This window comes from Neoarius graeffei, chromosome 8 (genome assembly GCF_027579695.1).
Source record: "Neoarius graeffei isolate fNeoGra1 chromosome 8, fNeoGra1.pri, whole genome shotgun sequence".
Lineage (NCBI taxonomy): Eukaryota > Metazoa > Chordata > Actinopteri > Siluriformes > Ariidae > Neoarius > Neoarius graeffei.
In genome coordinates, this window is record NC_083576.1 from 76,758,249 (window position 1) to 76,779,335 (window position 21,087).

General features: G+C 43.0%; 1 protein-coding gene across 1 annotated transcript in view; it reads right to left on the reverse strand.

Moving 5' to 3' along the window:
• nav2b (neuron navigator 2b) overlaps window positions 1-21,087 on the reverse strand; it is a 342,800-nt gene that overhangs the window by 201,047 nt on the left and 120,666 nt on the right. Inside the window, 1 exon segment of the mRNA XM_060926744.1 lies at window positions 18,657-18,926. Coding sequence (XP_060782727.1) covers window positions 18,657-18,926 — 270 coding nt within the window.

Genomic DNA, 21,087 nt, shown 5'->3' on the forward strand with positions numbered 1-21,087 from the left:
CAAACTTGGAGTGCAATACGAGTTCTCTGTTTCACCAACCGATTCTCGTATATCATACGAGTGTTTACACTTCGGAGCACTGAATTTCCCTTGTGTAAGCAAACAATTTTCACTTATAGTTCAGGATTTGAGCCACAGCTTCTCTCTCTTCCCTTCCTTACTGCCCTTGCCCTCGCTGCCCCTCTCTCTGAGGAGGCAACCCAGAATATTTCTCATGACCCTTCACTCGTGTCTTCAGGCCACATGCTGGTGCCCAGAGGGTAGCTGAGACGTACTTACACACACACTCCCACAAACTCAGATTGCAATCATCAGTACTCCAAATCATCAGGAATTCAGGATATTATCCGCACTAACCCGTAACAGTTAGCTAGCTATTTGGGACAACCGGAGGATATGGGGGAGGGTGTGTGTGTGTGAGTGAGTGTGAACGCATAATTTTTCACAAAGCCTGCCATTTCCAGTTAAGGTTAACAGTGTAGCAATGCTCCATAACGGTAATGTCTTAGTAGTTTCCTGACCATATGAAAACGCATTATTCAACATGGATTATTTTAATGGTTTACAATTACATGTTCAAGTGCATATTACGGTATTTCACATATTGCAAGGCATATTGAATTTGAAATCTGCAGCAATATAATCGCAATGTGCCATTTTTTTTGGTCCAAGTTCTGCAGCTCGAGTTCATTCGCTCACATCATTTATCATGTTCAGAAATGCCGAGCTCTGAACACTTGAGACGCTTCTGGCAGCGCTGCTGGGCAAAAAGACACAAATAAAGAATAAAGTGTGAAAACAAAGTTGGCATGCACGCTGGAAAATTACACGCTAAAGAACCGTGGCTCAGAGCAAGGTACCCGCTCAGGGTGGATCAAACCACACACACACACACACACACACTGCAGACTTGGCTGCGTTACTGAGCTTAAAAAGGTTGACTTGAAATTCAAAATTTTACACAGTCCATAAAAAAAATAATATGGTGGTTATGACAAGTAAAGCTCTTATGAAAAACTGGAGTTTCAAAATAAATAAATAAATAAATAAATAAAGTGCACTAGCGTGCAAGAACACACATCTGGAGCCATCTAGAGGCTGGTGAGAAGCAGAGCATGTCTGAATTAGCCCATCATTTTCAGGGTATCCATTCACATGTATAAACTATGTCGCCTCACAGCAAGAAGGTCCTGGGTTCGAGCCCCGGGGCCGGCGAGGGCCTTTCTGTATGGAGTTTGCATGTTCTCCCCGTGTCCGCGTGGGTTTCCTCCGGGTGCTCCGGTTTCCCCCACAGTCCAAAGACATGCAGGTTAGGTTAACTGGTGACTCTAAATTGACCGTAGGTGTGAATGTGAGTGTGAATGGTTGTCTGTGTCTATGTGTCAGCCCTGTGATGACCTGGCGACTTGTCCAGGGTGTACCCCGCCTTTCGCCCGTAGTCAGCTGGGATAGGCTCCAGCTTGCCTGCGACCCTGTAGAAGGATAAAGCGGCTAGAGATAATGAGATGAGATGAGATGTATAAACTAGAAGGGCATTTGGTAGAGCAGTGGTGAACTGTTACTCCTAGAGCTAGAGGACTTCAGCTCAGCCAACTCTTAGCCAGACACACCAAAAAAGCAACAGGGTAAATGATATGGTAAGGGATTAGCGGCAGGCTGCCAGGTCGCGCCGTTGTGCGCAGTTGTTGATGTTGGTTTTAAACGTAACTAAATAAATTACATTGGGAACTGAATACTTAAGTCTGAGTGAAAAATACCGTGGCGAGTGTGTGTCGCCGACTATAACAGGGATGAGAATGGCACATTTTAAAAAAAACTCTGAAATGTCTGCCAAGGGCAGACATAATGCACGCAAAGTGTGCATGGGGGGGTTTCAAAGGGAGGGGGTGCGCCTTATATATCTCATCTCATCTCATTATCTGTAGCCGTTTTATCCTGTTCTACAGGGTCGCAGGCAAGCTGGAGCCTATCCCAGCTGACTACGGGCGAAAGGCGGGGTACACCCTGGACAAGTCACCAGGTCATCACAGGGCTGACACATAGACACAGACAACCATTCACACTCACATTCACACCTACGCTCAATTTAGAGTCACCAGTTAACCTAACCTGCATGTCTTTGGACTGTGGGGGAAACCGGAGCACCCGGAGGAAACCCACGCGGACACGGGGAGAACATGCAAACTCCGCACAGAAGGGCCCTCGCCGGCCACGGGGCTCGAACCCGGACCTTCTTGCTGTGAGACGACAGCGCTAACCACTACACCACCATGCCGCCCCCTCAATGATGGTTTAAAACGTTTATAAACTTTAAGATAACAAATATATATCGTGAGCGATAATGGAGGTAACCGTAACGATATATTAGATTCCTCCTGACTCTATCTTTGACAATTTAAGTAAAACGTACCTTTGTGCTTTTTTGTTTTGATGTGCTCCTGGATGTTTCTAGCTCCTCTGTTTCCATAATTGATCATATCTGAGCACAGAATACACAGAACCTTTCCCGGCACGTCCACTTTTCGGATATGTTCCGTCAGGCACGTCGTCACAGTTTGTGTCCCTATCCGCATGGTAACGCTACTATCGAGCCATGCCCATCGGAAACAGTTCTTTATCCCGTTCGATTTATCGATTTCCCTGGCACGGTCCTCATTTTTGCGGTCGAAAACTTTCGCCATATTGGTGAAGTAACTTTGAAAACTAACCAAAATAACTAGAACTTAAGAAGTGATCAAAACCGTGTACGTATAGCTTGTTTCTCCGTGAATTGTAGAAGTGAGATGAAACTAGCGCCAAAACGTTGCCGGAAATCGTCGAGAGTTGTCGTTAGCATAAATATTGAAGAAGGCAATGACGAGTTCCGTTATCACAGCTGCAACTAATTTTGCGATGAGCGTTGCCGATAACCAGTCAGTTACTCTAATAATAATAACTAAAAGTCTCTGTGTGGCTAATAGATGATGCAGAGGAGGTGAAGAGTTGATCTGTCAGCATTTATTCTGGGGAAGCAATGAATGACAGGGCGATCAGCACACGGAGACAGGGGAAAGAGTTCTGGCATCCCGACAACATAATATACCAGTTAACGCCCAGCCAAATGGCTGAGCAGATAAACACCCGACTTTTCACGTGGAATTTTACGACGCTAATTTACATATGTGATCTGACACAAACAGTGGATGTGTGTCAAAGCATTCTTACATCAAAACAAACATATTTTGGGAAAAATAAAAATACACTGTATTAACCCTTTGACGCAAAACATATGCACACCCCTTCTAATGCACAACATGGGTCAAAAATGACCCGCATTCATTTTCCAGGTTATTTCATGCTGGCTGAGTTTTTCTTTGCTCTATCTTTTGAAATCAATTTATTTTATGATTGAATATTCCAAGTATTCTTTAAATATCTTGTTTTTAATTACCACAAATCATGAATTTAATTTTTTCTTTCCTACTTTATGAACAAAAATACTTTTTATATTACTACACATGGGTCATCCAAGTGTGATTTAAAATTAAACGTCTTAATACTACAACCCCGATTCCAAAAAAGTTGGGACAAAGTACAAATTGTAAATAAAAACGGAATGCAATGATGTGGAAGTTTCAAAATTCCATATTTTATTCAGAATAGAACATAGATGACATATCAAATGTTTAAACTGAGAAAATGTATCATTTAAAGAGAAAAATTAGGTGATTTTAAATTTCATGACAACAACACATCTCAAAAAAGTTGGGACAAGGCCATGTTTACCACTGTGAGACATCCCCTTTTCTCTTTACAACAGTCTGTAAACGTCTGGGGACTGAGGAGACAAGTTGCTCAAGTTTAGGGATAGGAATGTTAACCCATTCTTGTCTAATGTTGGATTCTAGCTGCTCAACTGTCTTAGGTCTTTTTTGTCGTATCTTCCGTTTTATGATGCGCCAAATGTTTTCTATGGGTGAAAGATCTGGACTGCAGGCTGGCCAGTTCAGTACCCGGACCCTTCTTCTACGCAGCCATGATGCTGTAATTGATGCAGTATGTGGTTTGGCATTGTCATGTTGGAAAATGCAAGGTCTTCCCTGAAAGAGACGTCGTCTGGATGGGAGCATATGTTGCTCTAGAACCTGGATATACCTTTCAGCATTGATGGTGTCTTTCCAGATGTGTAAGCTGCCCATGCCACACGCACTAATGCAACCCCATACCATCAGAGATGCAGGCTTCTGAACTGAGCGCCGATAACAACTCGGGTCGTCCTTCTCCTCTTTAGTCCGAATGACACGGCGTCCCTGATTTCCATAAAGAACTTCAAATTTTGATTCGTCTGGCCACAGAACAGTTTTCCACTTTGCCACAGTCCATTTTAAATGAGCCTTGGCCCAGAGAAGACGTCTGCGCTTCTGGATCATGTTTAGATACGGCTTCTTCTTTGAACTATAGGGTTTTGGCTGGCAACGGCGGATGGCACGGTGAATTGTGTTCACAGATAATGTTCTCTGGAAATATTCCTGAGCCCATTTTGTGATTTCCAATACAGAAGCATGCCTGTATGTGATGCAGTGCCGTCTAAGGGCCCGAAGATCACGGGCACCCAGTATGGTTTTCCGGCCTTGACCCTTACGCACAGAGATTCTTCCAGAGTCTCTGAATCTTTTGATGATATTATGCACTGTAGATGATGATATGTTCAAACTCTTTGCAATTTTACACTGTCGAACTCCTTTCTGATATTGCTCCACTATTTGTCGGCGCAGAATTAGGGGGATTGGTGATCCTCTTCCCATCTTTACTTCTGAGAGCCGCTGCCACTCCAAGATGCTCTTTTTATACCCAGTCATGTTAATGACCTATTGCCAATTGACCTAATGAGTTGCAATTTGGTCCTCCAGCTGTTCCTTTTTTGTACCTTTAACTTTTCCAGCCTCTTATTGCCCCTGTCCCAACTTTTTTGAGATGTGTTGCTGTCATGAAATTTCAAATGAGCCAATATTTGGCATGAAATTTCAAAATGTCTCACTTTCGACATTTGATATGTTGTCTATGTTCTATTGTGAATACAATATCAGTTTTTGAGATTTGTAAATTATTGCATTCCGTTTTTATTTACAATTTGTACTTTGTCCCAAATTTTTTGGAATCGGGGTTGCAGAATATGTCAACAGCTCGGTAGCTAATAGTAATTACTTGTAACTTTCTGACAAGTAATCTACTCACTCTCAAGGTAACCTAAACATCATCCATTTTTTTCTAAGGTAATGTTCGAACAATTGAAAAACATGACTTGCATGTATTAGACGGGCAAAGGGCGCTGTGCTGAGCTGTGAAATGTCTGACACAAGCACAATTCACAGTTCCCACCAAACGCTGGAGTAAATGCATGCGGGTCGGTTCTGACCCATGTGTGTAAACTTGATGTAGAATTACAAAAGCTGTGCTTGTTCAGAACTTAAGAAAGGAAAAATAAAAAAGATGATTTGTGCTAAACAAAAACAAGATATTTACTGCATATTTGGAAACGTAAATGACAAAATGAATGTATTTCAAAAGTATATCATAGAAACACTCAGCCGTACATGAAATAACCTGGAAAATGAATGCAGGTCGTTTTTGACCCATGTTGTGCATTAGAAGGGTAGTGATACAAAAAGGGTTTTTATTCAAAAAGTAAGAAAGGAAAAAATAAAATAAGGATGTATGATGATCAAAAACAAGTTAATTGAGGAATACCTTGAATACTGAATGATGGAATTAATTTATTGCAAAGATATAGAAGATAAAAACTCAGCCGGGTCACTTTTGGCCCATGTTTTGCATCAAAGGGTTAATGAAGACTGTCCGTGCAGGATTCACGAAGCCAGCTTACCCCTTTCCAGACACCCCAGGCATGATAATGTCCACAGGTGTGTTACACTAATTAACGCCCCATCAGAAACAATAGTGGAATCATTAACGGAACCCAACAAATTAACATATTTTACAATAGAGGGATTTGGGGAAGTTCACCAAAAAAAAAAAAAAATTATTCATATGAAATTATGACCTTGCTACATGTGCATGGAAGAAGAGTCGGGAGACAGAAATCTTAGTTTCTCGGTTGTTAGCCTGCGCTACTTGCTCTCGATAGCACTGGCTTGACTGCTTTATTAACATTCGCTAACAATACTGATGAATGCTACACCGGCTGGAAGGTGAGTTCACTGACAGCGCCGACTTGCGGATAAAGGAGAACTGAAGGCAAATTTTTTATTATCAAAATTCTATTTCTCATTTTATTAAATATCGGAATGCATTTTTGATCGCTATTTTGTCACTGCGATAGCAAGTTATGAGTGTTTGAACTATGCTCTGTAATATATCAGTCCGTGTGTCAAAACGATGGCCGTAAACGAGATGCGTTGAGACCTGTGCGAGACATCGTAGGATGGAAGTAAAACGTACAGCGGGAATCAAAGCAACCGACATCTGCCAGCATGATCAAAAGACGCGCGCGCCCTCTTTCGAATGCTGATGTAATCAAGCCGGAAGTTTTGTTTGTTTTGATAGCGATCAGGAAAGTTTGAAAAAAGTAGGCAGTAATCGTCATTTAAGCTCGTTTTTGTGCAATATTTCGTTTGGAAAAGTTTTCAAAATGGCGGCACTGACACCTGGCTGACACTTCACGTTTCAAAGTCTCGCACAAGTCTCATGAAGATCGCGTGGATAAGCGACGCCTGCCGTGGACCAAACGAACTAAATTCAACATGGCTAAAAACCGAATAGGCCGATAAGTATAATATTTAATTGCAATTAGTTGCCGGTACGAGTCACGATATAAGGTTACTAAAACCGAAAACGTAATTGAATAACACGTTAATTAAGAAATAAAGCAAGTTTAAAAATGACTTCAGTTCTCCTTTAAGCTCGCGTTGGCCTTCGAGAAGGCAGAGGGTGATAAATGTTTGGTCCCTCCCACTATCAATCAAAATCTGATTGGTTAAGTCATCTGTCACTTCCTACATAAACATACACTGCCATGGCCTTCTGTCCCAGCAATGAAGTCCTAACCAATGAGTGAGCAGCTCTAAACTCTTCTCAGCCTAGACACAACAAACAAACAAACAAACAAACAAACAAGCAAACAAAATCTCATTGGATAACTCGATTTTAATGTTTTCAGGACAGTAACGCTTTCATTTCTGAAGCAAATTTGATAGAAAATGAGGCCGAATTAAAATTAGAAGAGAATAACGACAAAATTATGAAAGAATGAAAGAAATGCTGATATGTTTGGGCCTTCTCTGAAGGTCTAGAAGGACCTGACGGTTCCCCTCGGTGGTAGAGAGTGTACCTCCGCCAAGCCACGTATTATCAACATCAAAATATAAAATCACTTGAACCGAAGATAATACTGAAGACAGACACCAAATTTCATCAAAATTTGATTTACACTGGGAACAGACAGACACACACAAAAAAAAAATCCTGGATCCGTAGATATATACTCGTACATATCCAGATTTGGATCAAAATCTAATCAATTGCTCCTCGGCCCATGGCTCACCTTTTCCCAAAATTTCATCAAAATCCATCACTATCTTCTGTGTTACGTTTGGAACAATCAAACAAACAGAGATGAAAACATCACCTCCTCCAACAGTGAGTGGAGGTACCTGTAATAAAAAATAAGACTCCTCTTTTATTCTCTGATGTTAACGTGTCCTACGTGTTTTATAATGGAGTTTATGGCAACTAGAAAAAGCCTGGCGAGAAAAGTTTAAAGCTGAAACATTAGTCATAAACTGCCTGCAACCAAGAATCAAGCAAGATCAGCTTCAGCATCAGAGATTTGCTCGTTGAGCAAACGTGCGCTAAATAGCACAAACCTTCTTCGACCAGCATTAAAATTTTTCCAGTAGCAGATGTTTTTCTTCACCAGGGAAGAGAGCTAAGAGCATCTATATTTGAAATGAATTAAGGTCAGCCAGTGGTCTGGCTTCCTGTTTGAGTCTCTCATAAGAAAGAGGAGATCAGACATTTCATAAAATTACAGACGTTAGCTGGGCTTTCTTCTGTTTGGAAAAGAAGGGAAAATAATTATTAGGATTTATTTTACACAAAAGTTGGAATAAATGTGCATTTATTTCTTTCAGGAATCCCAGATTAAAGGGATAGTTCGGGATTTTTGACATGAATCTGTATGGCATCCCCATCAATAGTGTCGTGCAAACACACTGACTTACCCCTGACAGCATCCTGCGAGTCCAGTTCTTGTCCGGTTTTGGTCCAGACGAAAGTAGTCCGGCAAGTTTGTTGGGGTCACGAAAGTAAAACGTTTTTCGTCTCAAAACAGTATGTGTTCAAAAGAGTGATATATTTGCATCACAAAACCGTTGCCAAATAAAAAGTCAGACCTCGAAATCGCTTGGCACTATTTTCTCTCCCTTCTTATCACTGCGCGCTGCCGGCTTCATCCAGCTGCGGCTCCAGCTTCAAGGATAAGCTGGAGCCGCATAAGTAGGAGTCCCGGCGGGTGGCTTGTATTCGATTCGTTTATATCCCGACCTTGTCAGCTGTCACATTTATGTTCATGGACCCGGTAAGCTGGTAAATAATATTTTTTTTTTTCTTTACCAAATTCTAACAGAAAACGAGAGCGCCCGAAAGGGAAAACCGAGCCGAGCCGCTTCACGGCTGTAATGCAAATTGCTTTCCTCCTCAGTATACAAGTGCGCTTCCATGGCAGGGAAAAAGAAACTACCACTGCTGCCTATGCAGTGCTCTATTTATACAAATAGGAGTCATCCAGGATTCAGCCATGTTTTTGCTCCGTGTCATGGCTGAATCCTGAATGACTCCTATTTGTATAAATAGGGCACTACATAGGCAGCAGTGGTAGTTTCTTTTTCCCTGCCATGGAAGCGCACTTGTATACTGAGGAGGAAAGCAATTTGCATTACAGCCGTGAAGCGGCTCGGCTCGGTTTTCCCTTTCGGGCGCTCTCGTTTTCTGTTAGAATTTGGTAAAGAAAAAAAAAATATATTATTTACCAGCTTACCGGGTCCATGAACATAAATGTGACAGCTGACAAGGTCGGGATATAAACGAATCGAATACAAGCCACCCGCCGGGACTCCTACTTATGCGGCTCCAGCTTATCCTTGAAGCTGGAGCCGCAGCTGGATGAAGCCGGCAGCGCGCAGTGATAAGAAGGGAGAGAAAATAGTGCCAAGCGATTTCGAGGTCTGACTTTTTATTTGGCAACGGTTTTGTGATGCAAATATATCACTCTTTTGAACACATACTGTTTTGAGACGAAAAACGTTTTACTTTCGTGACCCCAACAAACTTGCCGGACTACTTTCGTCTGGACCAAAACTGGACAAGAACTGGACTCGCAGGATGCTGTCAGGGGTAAGTCAGTGTGTTTGCACGACACTATTGATGGGGATGCCATACAGATTCATGTCAAAAATCCCGAACTATCCCTTTAAAGCGAGACGTCCTTTCGATTTCATAAAATCGGTGAAATTTAGTTCCCTCTGAAATGTGCTCATTGTGATATATGTTCATTTCTGTAATATCTCACAAAATATCAGGCCATTCTGTTCTGTGGCTGGGAAGTTATTTAATTTGAGGGGATTAAAGCAAATAATGTGCATGAAATTGCTCGCTTAGCGCAGTCAAGCAGACAGAGGAAGTCCGTGTGTGTGTGTGTGCACGCGCAGGTTTACCTTTGAGCGTGCACTGACAGTTCCATCATTCTGTCTCTAAACCAGGGGTCATCAAACTACGGCCCGCGGGCTGACTCCAGCCCGCTACCCCCCTTTGACCGGCCCCCTAGCCCCTCACCACTTGAACCGGCCCTATGAGGCAATCCCCAAAAGTGGTCATGGCCTATTTTTTAAATTGCTTTTTGGCAAATAATAACATGTCTGCATCTTGTATTTTGTTGATTTTATCAATTAAAATTGATATTTAGTTAAAAAATGAACTATTCATATTTTCCGAATTTTCGTCATATGCTCGCGATCAAGCAGTGACAGGCAGCGCACGCGCAGAGAACTGTCAGTGTTCAGGACAGCAAAATGGCTAGCGGTCAGCGAAAAGCTGACAGAGAGTGCAGAGTTTTTAAAGAACAGTGGACCACCGATTATTTTTTCGTTCAGTGTAAGGACCGTGCAGTTTGTCTTGTATGTAAAGAAAGTGTGTCGGTTTTCAAAGAATATAATCTACGTCGGGTGGCACGGTGGTGTAGTGGTTAGCGCTGTCGCCTCACAGCAAGAAGGTCCGGGTTCGAGCCCCGTGGCCGACGGGGGCCTTTCTGTGCGGAGTTTGCATGTTCTCCCCGTGTCCGCGTGGGTTTCCTCCGGGTGCTCCGGTTTCCCCCACAGTCCAAAGACATGCAGGTTAGGTTAACTGGTGACTCTAAATTGAGCGTAGGTGTGAATGTGAGTGTGAATGGTTGTCTGTGTCTATGTGTCAGCCCTGTGATGACCTGGCGACTTGTCCAGGGTGTACCCCGCCTTTCACCCGTAGTCAGCTGGGATAGGCTCCAGCTCGCCTGCGACCCTGTAGAACAGGATAAAGCGGCTAGAGATAACGAGATGAGATGAGATCAACAGGCCTACCTACAATTTATAATTTTCCACTCACCTTTGCCAGTGTCGATCACCTCAACTAGGCAGATGTTTCTTACCTTGACAGCTTTGATGTTATTTTTATTAGAAAGTAAATAAATGGAATATCTGTGGTATTTCAAATTAAAACAAAGTTTGAAGACTCGATTACTACTTTTGCAAACCACTAGTAAAGATAAACAAATATGTGCCAGGAATCAAGTGTTGATATAGTAGTGGGGATATACCGGTAGTAGTGTGGCTGGCTGTGCCAGGCTAGTAATCTCTACTACACAATGAGGCCTGCTGGTGGTCATATTTGTCTGGGTCATACAATTCTGTGTTCTATAGCTGACCCGACCCCGGCCCCCCATCGCAGTCAGGAACGATAATGTGGCCCCCAGAGAAAAAAGTTTGGTGACCCCTGCTCTAAACGAACAGCTGATCACACCGAGGTGCTCGCTGAGCGCCGATATTTATTAGTTTGGTCCTGCGTTTCCTTTCCTTCGTATAGAACATAACGTCTTTTCTTCTCGCTTTCTTTCCGTTACTGTAGTCGGTCTTTCACGTTTCATTCGCACACTCGCGTCCTCCATTTTTCTCTCCTGTTTCAAATTTGTATCCCACAATGCCTTGCGCGAACGGGGAAAATCCACCACCTCATGTATGATGTAGGATCTTGAACTGGGTCATGGTGAAGCAGGAAAAAATAGCGGAGAATTTAGGGCCATGTGGCCAGAAATTCATTAATTGTTCTATTTAAACAAAAATAAATAAATAAAATTGGAAGTCTGTGATTCGAATTCAGTAGCTTTCGGTCGACTAAACAAAATTAATTGGGTGTCGGGGAAAATTCTTTTTATGACCTACAGTTGAAAAATCTGAAAGGCAGTCGACTTTTAAGTATTATTGACCTGTAAAATCTTCTTGGGGATCCATCCATCCATCCATCCATCCATCCATCCATCCATCCATCCATCCCAAGGAGCCATTGGAGGACACGGCCTTACAGTCTTCCCTCTCATATGTACAAACCTTTTCCTGTTACTTTAATTATAGAATTCATAATTATTGAATCTTATACCTTAAGATGACTAACTGAATAGGAATCTCTATTCTGGTCACATTAATAGGGCTGGGTAAAAAAATCGATTTTGGATCGATTCACAGGGCATGAGATCGAGTTTTTTTGTTTTTTTTCCCCCACAACACAATCTCGTGTGTTGTGTGATTTTCCTCCCTCAGCCGTCTCGTGCGTAATGACGCAGCTGCGCAGTCGTACGTCGTGACGTTCAAGCACGCACACAAAATGGCTGAGGCCAGAGCCATGGCTGAGGCAGGGAAAACACCGCTCGGCAAGCCGTCTCAAATGAAATCTGACGTGTGGAATCATTTCAAATTTAAAACGACAAAGGACAAAGAGCTTGATAAAACCAAGGTAGTTTGCAAGATATGCCAAGCAGAGCTCAGTTATTGTAGGAACACTACAAACCTCAGAAACCACCTGACAAGGTACCACACTACCCTAACCTTAGCTTCCGACAACAAGCCGCCCGGAGCAAAACAAAAGAAACCGAAGGACCTGCTAGCATTACCATCAGAGTCTCCGCGGGCCATAAAGATAACAGAGGCCATCGCAACTTTTGTTTGCAGAGATTTACGCCCATACTCGGTAGTGGAAAATGAAGGATTCAGGCAGCTCATTCAGGTACTCGAACCACACTACGTTATGGTGCAACATAAACATCTGACTGAAACGGTGATACCCATGATGTATACATCTGCGAAAGACGCGATACGAATGAAAATGCAGTCAGCAAACAGAGTCACTATCACGTGTGACACCTGGACATCGCTGTCAACGCAGTCCTAAGTGTGACAGTAAACTTAAACTGTCTTCGTTTTGTTAATATTAGTGCTGTCAAAGTTAACGCGATAATAATGCGTTAACGCGATCTCAATTTATCGCGATTAAAAAAAATAATGCCGTTAACGCAAATTCTAATTTGGCCCTGCGAGTCACCCGTAGTTCCTGTTGAGGCTTGTCGCACGCTGCTTCAATAAGAGTACTCTCGAGTTCCGAATAACCGTGCATGCACGGCTATTTATTTTTGCGAAAAATTCCCGCCTGCCGGCACGGTGGTGTAGTGGTTAGCGCTGTCGCCTCACAGCAAGAAGGTCCTGGGTTCGAGGGCCGGCGAGGGCCTTTCTGTGCGGAGTTTGCATGTTCTCCCCGTGTCCACGTGGGTTTCCTCCGGGTGCTCCGGTTTCCCCCACAGTCCAAAGACATGCAGGTTAGGTTAACTGGTGACTCTAAATTGACCGTAGGTGTGAATGTGAGTGTGAATGGTTGTCTGTGTCTATGTGTCAGCCCTGTGATGACCTGGTGACTTGTCCAGGGTGTACCCCGCCTTTTGCCCATAGTCAGCTGGGATAGGCTCCAGCTTGCCTGCGACCCTGTAGAAGGATAAAGCGGCTAGAGATAATGAGATGAGATTCCCGCCTGCACGGTCTTATTCGGGCCTACACGCTTATTCTATTTGTCAATACAAGCACATGTGACGAATGAGCGAAAATAACGCCTGAACACAGACGACTCACTACGCACATGCGCAGACACAACGAAGCACCGCCGATGCACCAACAACACTGCCGGTGGTAAACAACGGTAAGTATCTATGATCGATTTCAATCCACCGAAAATTGACATGAATTTCACCCGTCCAGTTCCATAAGGTAGCATATTCTTGAGATATAATAGCATAGAAGTGAATTACAATGCAATTTTTCCAAGTAATTAAATACTTATGCCAGCGGTTCAATATTGCTGGCCCTTTTCGGGTCCTGGCCGGTTCCATAGACCATAACCACGGAAATGGCCGGGAAGCGACAGTCAACAACTTTTGACTTGGTTAAGGTTAAAACACTCAATGATGTGTGCCGACTAAAAACAGTGTGTATGTCCATTGGCTATGTACATATATTTTGTAGTGCATATCTGCACACAGAATAGTCCCAATCGGTGATGTACGGGGGATCCGGAGACAATTTTTTGACATGGTCATGTCAAAAAATTTTCTCCAAATCCCCCGTACATCACTGATTGGGACTAAACACAGAAGTGAAGTAATAAAGCATTAAGATATCGCCTTTTTCCTTAAGTCATATTGTATTAATTGGAATTAAGAGGCGTTTGTATCTATTGGCTGATCATCCCTTCATATTCTAATTGTGATATTGTTGAAGAATCGGATGAAGACTTAACAGTTCATGCTCTTTCACCTGCTGGATTCAAATGGTGCAATAAAGTCTTCCTCTGCCTCTGTAATAGAATTTTGACATTTTTAAATTAGAATTTTGATGTTTTAAGACCTTAAATAAAGGTAAATTAAAGCAATTTGCATACTTGAGTTTCTCAAGCAAAAGTACTTTACTAGTATCCAGATATTCTTTTTGTTTTAGATAAAAAGAACACGAACAAGAAATTTTGACAGCCATGATATGATTTGTCTGTTTACTGAATTGATATTTGGTCTCCAAGATCTGTTCAGCATAATTTTCTAGACTACAAGTGTGCTTATCGCTTATTATATTTGTCCTAATGTGCCATCCTATACTCTTATTCCCAACTGCACTATTATTCGAAACTCGAGAATTTTCCGGCCTGCATGCTTATTTCCACCCTACACTCTTATTAATTTTTGCCCATTTTGCCGCCCTACACTCTTATTCCCAACTGCGCTATTATTCGGAACTCGAGAGTACGTGTGAGTGATGGAGAAAGGCATAGACATATAAACATCCTCGCTGCCATATTGGATGGGGCAAAGTGGAGATTCTTCAGCCGTCTCTGGTATAGCGTCTAGACAGTAGCCGAGAATAAAGATGCCTCATTCATGTGCTGCGTTTAACTGTACCAACAGGTTTACCGTCCAAACGAGATCACATGGGATTACCTTTCACAGGTGAGACTGGAAAAATACTTTTCAATACTGTTCCTTCAGTCTTCAGTTTCCCGGCTCATCTCCACCGGGTAGGTGTAGAGTTATAAGCAGTGAGCATTAGATAATACGGTGCCACACTATGATGAACGTTTTTGAACGTATGATGAATGTTTTTATTTTTGTTATCTGTTTTTTTCTTCTTTTATGGCAAATACTTCTCTTCAAAAGAAACTAATGAAGAGTAAAATAAAACATTTTTTTATTTTCACAGTGATATGCACTTTATTTTTCATCCCTTGGTTTTCTCATCTAATATGGAAGTTATGGATGTCAGTGGCTGTGACAAGACGTGTTATGCTCTGCAATAAAAAAAAAAAAAAACATTGGTACAAAGCAAGCCCATTCACTTTTTTATGCTGATAAGAGAATTACAATGGTTTTTCATGTGACAAAAATGTGCGATTAAATTGCGATTAATCGTGAGTTAACTATGACAGTCGCGACATTAATCGCGATTAAATATTTTAATCGCTTGACAGAACTAGTTAATGGCGGCACGGTGGTGTAGTGGTTAGCGCTGTCGCCTCACAGCAAGAAGGTCCGGGTTCGAGCCCCGTGGCCGGCGAGGGCCTTTCTGTGTGGAGTTTGCATGTTCTCCCCGTGTCCGCGTGGGTTTCCTCCGGGTGCTCCGGTTTCCCCCACAGTCCAAAGACATGCAGGTTAGGTTAACTGGTGACTCTAAATTGACCGTAGGTGTGAATGGTTGTCTGTGTCTATGTGTCAGCCCTGTGATGACCTGGCGACTTGTCCAGGGTGTACCCCGCCTTTCGCCCATAGTCAGCTGGGATAGGCTCCAGCTTGCCTGCGACCCTGTAGAACAGGATAAAGCGGCTAGAGATAATGAGATGAGATTTTTTCACTTAAACAATACAATTTGCTGCAACGCTCGCTCATTTGCACTTTTTACATGTGCACTTTTATTTGCACTTTTTTAATTACAGGAAGATAAGACAGTTTTGTTTACAGTTACGTGTGAACTGTCAAATTTACAAAATAAAGACGTGTATTTTGCAACGTATTGTATGGAGATATTTTCATTATTTAAGAGCAGATTGAACTGATTCAGATTGAATCGAATCGAATTGTGATTAATCAATTTAAAACCCTAAGAATCGAAATCGAATCGCTCTAGGAAACTGACTGTGATACCCAGCCCTACACATTAACACAACTCGATTGCTTTTCCGAAATGAAAATAAGTTGCGCCAATTTAACATTTATTTCATGAGTATTATTCAGCCACAGAACTCAAAGCAACTCTTTCAAACTTGTTAACGCCTTGTATACCTAATATCATACAAATACACTCACCGGCCGCTTTATAAGGAACACCCATCCACCTCCTGTTTTGTGCAGTTCTCTAATCAGCCAATCCCTTGATGCATCAAATCATGCAGATACAAATCAAGAGCTTCAGTTAATGCTCACTTCACACATCCGAATGGGAAAAATTGCGATCTCAAAGTGTGACTTTCTTTCACTGTGGTGTTGGTTTGAGTCAGATGGACTGGTTTGAGTATTTCAGAAACTGCTCCTGATCTCCTGGGGTTTTCACACACAACAGTCTGTAGAGTTTACACAGAATGGTGCGAAAAACAAAAAACACATCGAGTGAGTGAATGAGTAGGCAACAGTTCTGTGGGTAGAAACAAAAGCCTTGTTGATAAGAGAGGTCAGAGGAAAATGGCCAGATTGGTTTGAGCTATATCCAGGAAGGGTATAGTAACTCATAGCAACTCTTGACAGCCGTGGTGAGCAGAAAAGCATCTCAGCATGCGACAACAGAAGACCACATTGGGTTCCAGTCCTGTGAAGAACAGGGATCTTAGAATCAAGAACAAGTTCCTGTTAAAGTGGCTGGCGAGTGTACAAAGCAGCTTTACAGAAATCCAAATGTACACTATTGCTAGCCTAGTAAACTAGACCCACCCACCTAGCGGCCAAAAATATTTTTTCCTAGCGAATGGGTCTAGCCTCGCACCATATAAACAAAAACACCCCGGGCATCAAATCGTGCCCGCCAATCACAACGCAAGGTTTTTGTTTGGATTCTTTGGGCGGGCTTTTGCAGGAGTGACGACAAAGCTGCGCGACGCTGGAGAAAGCACAGCAGGAAAGATGGCTACGGGCTAGTGAACAGCGCGCGTTTGACTCCGCTTTGGAATCAGTTTTAGAAGAATTAGACTTGGGGTTTTCGTTGAAACATGAGCAGGAAGAGGCTCTCCGCTCATTCCTTTTCAAGAAGGACGTTTTCGCTGTTTTGCCGACCGGCTATGGCAAAAGTCTGATCTACCAGCTGGCTCCGCTCGTAGCCAAAAGGATGGGGCTAGTTTGTGCAGTACGAAGAATTAATAAACAGCTTTGAAACATTACTTTTTGATTGTTTCTTATTTTCCTGTTATTTTAAATTTAAGGGAAATTATTTCACCAAACACCACTAAATAAAAACTCTCAAAAACAGTTTAAGCAAACCCTTGAAAAACACTTGGAAAAAATGTGTATGTGGTACAGACTCCAAACTTGTGGTCATTATCTCCAAACTTCTTAATATCTAGAACCTGTTTATTAATTAATACGCATTTTGAAAAATTATTTATTTCAAGGCCTCCCCCACTGCTTTCTGTCGCTCTGACTACGTCACAGTCACTGTTGCGCTGATTGGTCAGAGCGTTGGTCTATACGCACAGAGACAGTTTGAAAGACAGCGGTTTGTTCCTCCTACCCGCTTCGGAAATGTCTACGGATCAAGGCCAGACTAAATATTCACATTTAGTCTGGCTTGCCAGGCTACACTATTGCCCCTTTTCCACCAAAGCAGTTCCAGGGCTGGTTCGGGGCCAGTGCTTAGTTTGGAACCGGGTTTTCTGTTTCCACTGACAAAGTGGCTCTGGGGCCAGAAAAACCGGTTCCAGGCTAACACCAACTCTCTGCTGGGCCAGAGGAAAGAACCGCTTACGTCAGCGGGGGGGAGTTGTTAAGATCAACAACAATAACAAGACCGCGAAAGATCGCCATTTTTAAGCGACGAGAAGCAGCAGCTGTACAAACGCGAAGCCATCCATTATTATTATTGTTGTTGCTGCTGCTGCTTCTTCCGCGTTGTTTTTGCTTCGATATTCACGCCAAGGTTTATGCAAACGTAGCGACGTAACTGACGTATACAGCGACGTAATGATGTGGCTTCCCTTAGCACCGCGAGCTATGGAAAAGCAAACTGGTTCTCAGCTGGCTTGCAAGTTGAACGAGTTGTGAACCAGCACCAGCACTGGCTCCGAACCAGCCCTGGAACTGATTTGGTGGAAAAGGGGTACTTATGGCCAAAAGTATGTGAGCACCTGGCCATCACAGCCATATGTGGCTCTTCCCCAAACTGGTGCCACATAAGCTTGTACCTGGAAGCACAGAACTGTCTAGAATGCCTTTTTGTTCTGTAGCATTAAAATTTCCCTTTGCTGGAACTACGAGGTCCAAGCCTCTCATGGCTTGCCAAGTTTGGCGTCGAAGAACTTGAGTGTCCTGCACAGAGACCTGACCTCAACCCCACTGAACACCTTTGGAATGAACTGGAAAGCCGACTGCACCCCAGACCTCCTCGCCTGACATCAGTGCCTGACCTCACTAATGCTCTCGTGGCTGAATGAGCACCAATCCCCACAGCCACGCCCCAAAACGTAGTGGAAAGCCTTCCCAGAAGAGTGGAGGTTATTGTAAGAGTAAATGGGAATGTGATGTTTGGAAAGCACATATGGGTCACGGTGATAGTCCATCATCAAGCTTTGCTACTTTATAAATACGCTGTATTTATAAATACAGTGTCTGTGTCCCAGTTCATGTCCACGGCACGGTTAAAATTCTGTACTCAGTGCAATACTGCAAATATCCTTTAAAATTGTCTCGAATAATGCCCTGCACTGTGAGTGATCCAGCCATTCTGCTGAATATTTAATTACTTAGGTTTTTCTAGTGATATTTTGCAAGACGAGACGCGTCATTCTTCCTATGCAAGATCCTTCAAGCAATCAGTTGTGGTGTTAGATTCACACATGCACACACTCACCCGCTGGTGGCGCTGTCCATCCTGACAGTCTTTCTCAGGATGTCTCCATCGCTCACGTAACCTGCGCTGTCCGTTGTGATGCGCTCCAACATCTCCGCCTTGCTGGAGCCGTAACCGCTAGTTAACGAGGGGGCGTCGCCCGCCTGAAGACGTGGACCAGATGTACCCGGTTGCCATGGAGAGGCCGAGACAGGGCGGGGAGCGAGGGTGAGTGAGTCCCTCGTGCTGATCTCTGTGGTTATGCAGGCATCAAAAGTCGTCTGCAGGGTGCTGCAGGGGAGGCAGAGATGGCAGATTTTACACACACACACACACACACACACACACACACACACACACACAGCGCCAATCAGCTTTAATGTAAACCACAGGGATTTTCTGTGACAGAGCAAGAGATAAAGAAAGCAAGAAACAAAACACCAAAAGGCGATGACAATGTTTCCTGGCCTAAATGAGCACCCCACCAGGCCAAGGGCTTCAGTTTCCTCCTTTAATTGACTTGGGAATCAAGATCCTGCTTTTAATTCGCGGGTTTGAGAACAGCAGGGGGTTCACCAGCCGATTTCATGCTTCCAAAGGCCTGAGACATGCATCAAACTCCCTACAGCAGAAATGAAGAAAAACAACACCCGGTCCCTCTGTGAAACAGCTCTTGATGTCAATCACATCAACTCCCCTGTTGGCTGTGCACAACAACAACGCGTGATGGAATGGTTCTCACAGACGCGCCAATGGCGCATATTCAACAGGGCAGCTTTGCTGTGATCTTGTAATAAATGTCATGTTTTATCGCTGTCCTGTTGAACTGAAGTCATCGATAAGGCTTAATCTGAACACTTACTGTATGCTTTAACATCCACTAGAGGGAAATAAACAGTTTGAGTTGGAAACATAACTAACCAGAAGAGAACCGTCAGGGCCTTCTAAGCCTTCGGAGAAGGTCCAAACATATCAGCATTTTGAAAGTTATATTTAATATTTCTTTCATAATTATCCACTGAGAATGTTTTTTTGTTGTTGTCTCTAGGCTGAGAAGAGTTTAGAGTTGGCTCACTCATTGGTTAGGACTTTATTGCCAGGACCAGTGTTGTAGTCGAGTCACTAAAACTTGAGTAGTCCGAGTCCAGTCTCGAGTCCCTGGTGTTCAAGTCCGAGTCATTAAAGAAAATTTCGAGTCGAGTCCACTATTGATCCGAGTCAAGTCCGAGAACAAGACTCCGACCGCACCATTTGACGGTGGCTGTTGCTGCCTTTATATGAAACCGTCTCTGCTACTGTGTTGGACTAACGTTACTGCTTGACTGCCCCATTTTAGTTAATAGGCTACAGAAAGCTTGTTCATCACTCAGCAAGCTCTGCCCTCTATCAACAGGGCAAATAACATGAGAGAGGGTTAACACTAGCTAGTTCATCAGTCAGCAAGCAAGCCCCGCTATCAACAGAGCAATGAACATAGCGTTTCACTTCCTTCTCTGGGTGGAGTCTTGCCAAATGATGATTGAAGTTCGAGGTTGTCCTCGAACAAAGCAGACAATCCTAGCGGCGTTCTCTCCAGGCACTTTAGCGCCATTAACATTAGTTTGTTCCACCACGTCATGCATGATGTAGGATCTTGAACTGGGTCATGGTGAAGCAGGAAAAAATAGCGGAGAATTTAGGGCCACATGGCCAGAAATTCATTAATTGTTCTATTTAAACAAAAATAAATAAAATTGGAAGTCTGTGATTCGAATTCAGTAGCTTTCGGTCGACTAAACAAAAATAATTGGGTGTCGGGGAAAATTCTTTTTATGACCTACAGTTGAAAAATCTGAAAGGCAGTCTACTTTTAAGTATTATTGACCTGTAAAATCTTCTTCTTGGGGATCCATCCATCCATCCATCCATCCATCCCAAGGAGCCACTGGAGGACACGGCCTCACAGTCTTCCCTCTCATATGTACAAACCTTTTCCTGTCACTTTAATTATAGAATTCATAATTATTGAATCTTATACCTTAAGATGACTAACTGAATAGGAATCTCTATTCTGGTCACATTAACACAACTCGATTGCTTTTCCGAAAATAACATGAGAGAGGGTTAACACTCGCTAGTTCATCGGTCAGCAAGCAAGCCCTGCTATCAACAGAGCAATGAACATAGCGTGTCAATTCCTTCTCTGGGTGGAGTCTTGCCAAATGACGATTGAAGTTCGAGGTTGTCCTCGTCGTTTCTTCGATAGTTCTTCTACATATGGAACACATAGCAGTGCATTTTTTCCCACTGCACGAGAAGTCTGTATAAGCAAAGTAGACAATCCTAGCAGCATTCTCTCCAGGCATTTTAGCGCCATTAACGTTAGTTTGTTCCTGAACATGATGCATGAACAGGTGAACGTGCATTCTCTTCTCTTGCGCGAAATCATTAAAAAAAATGAATGCAGATATAA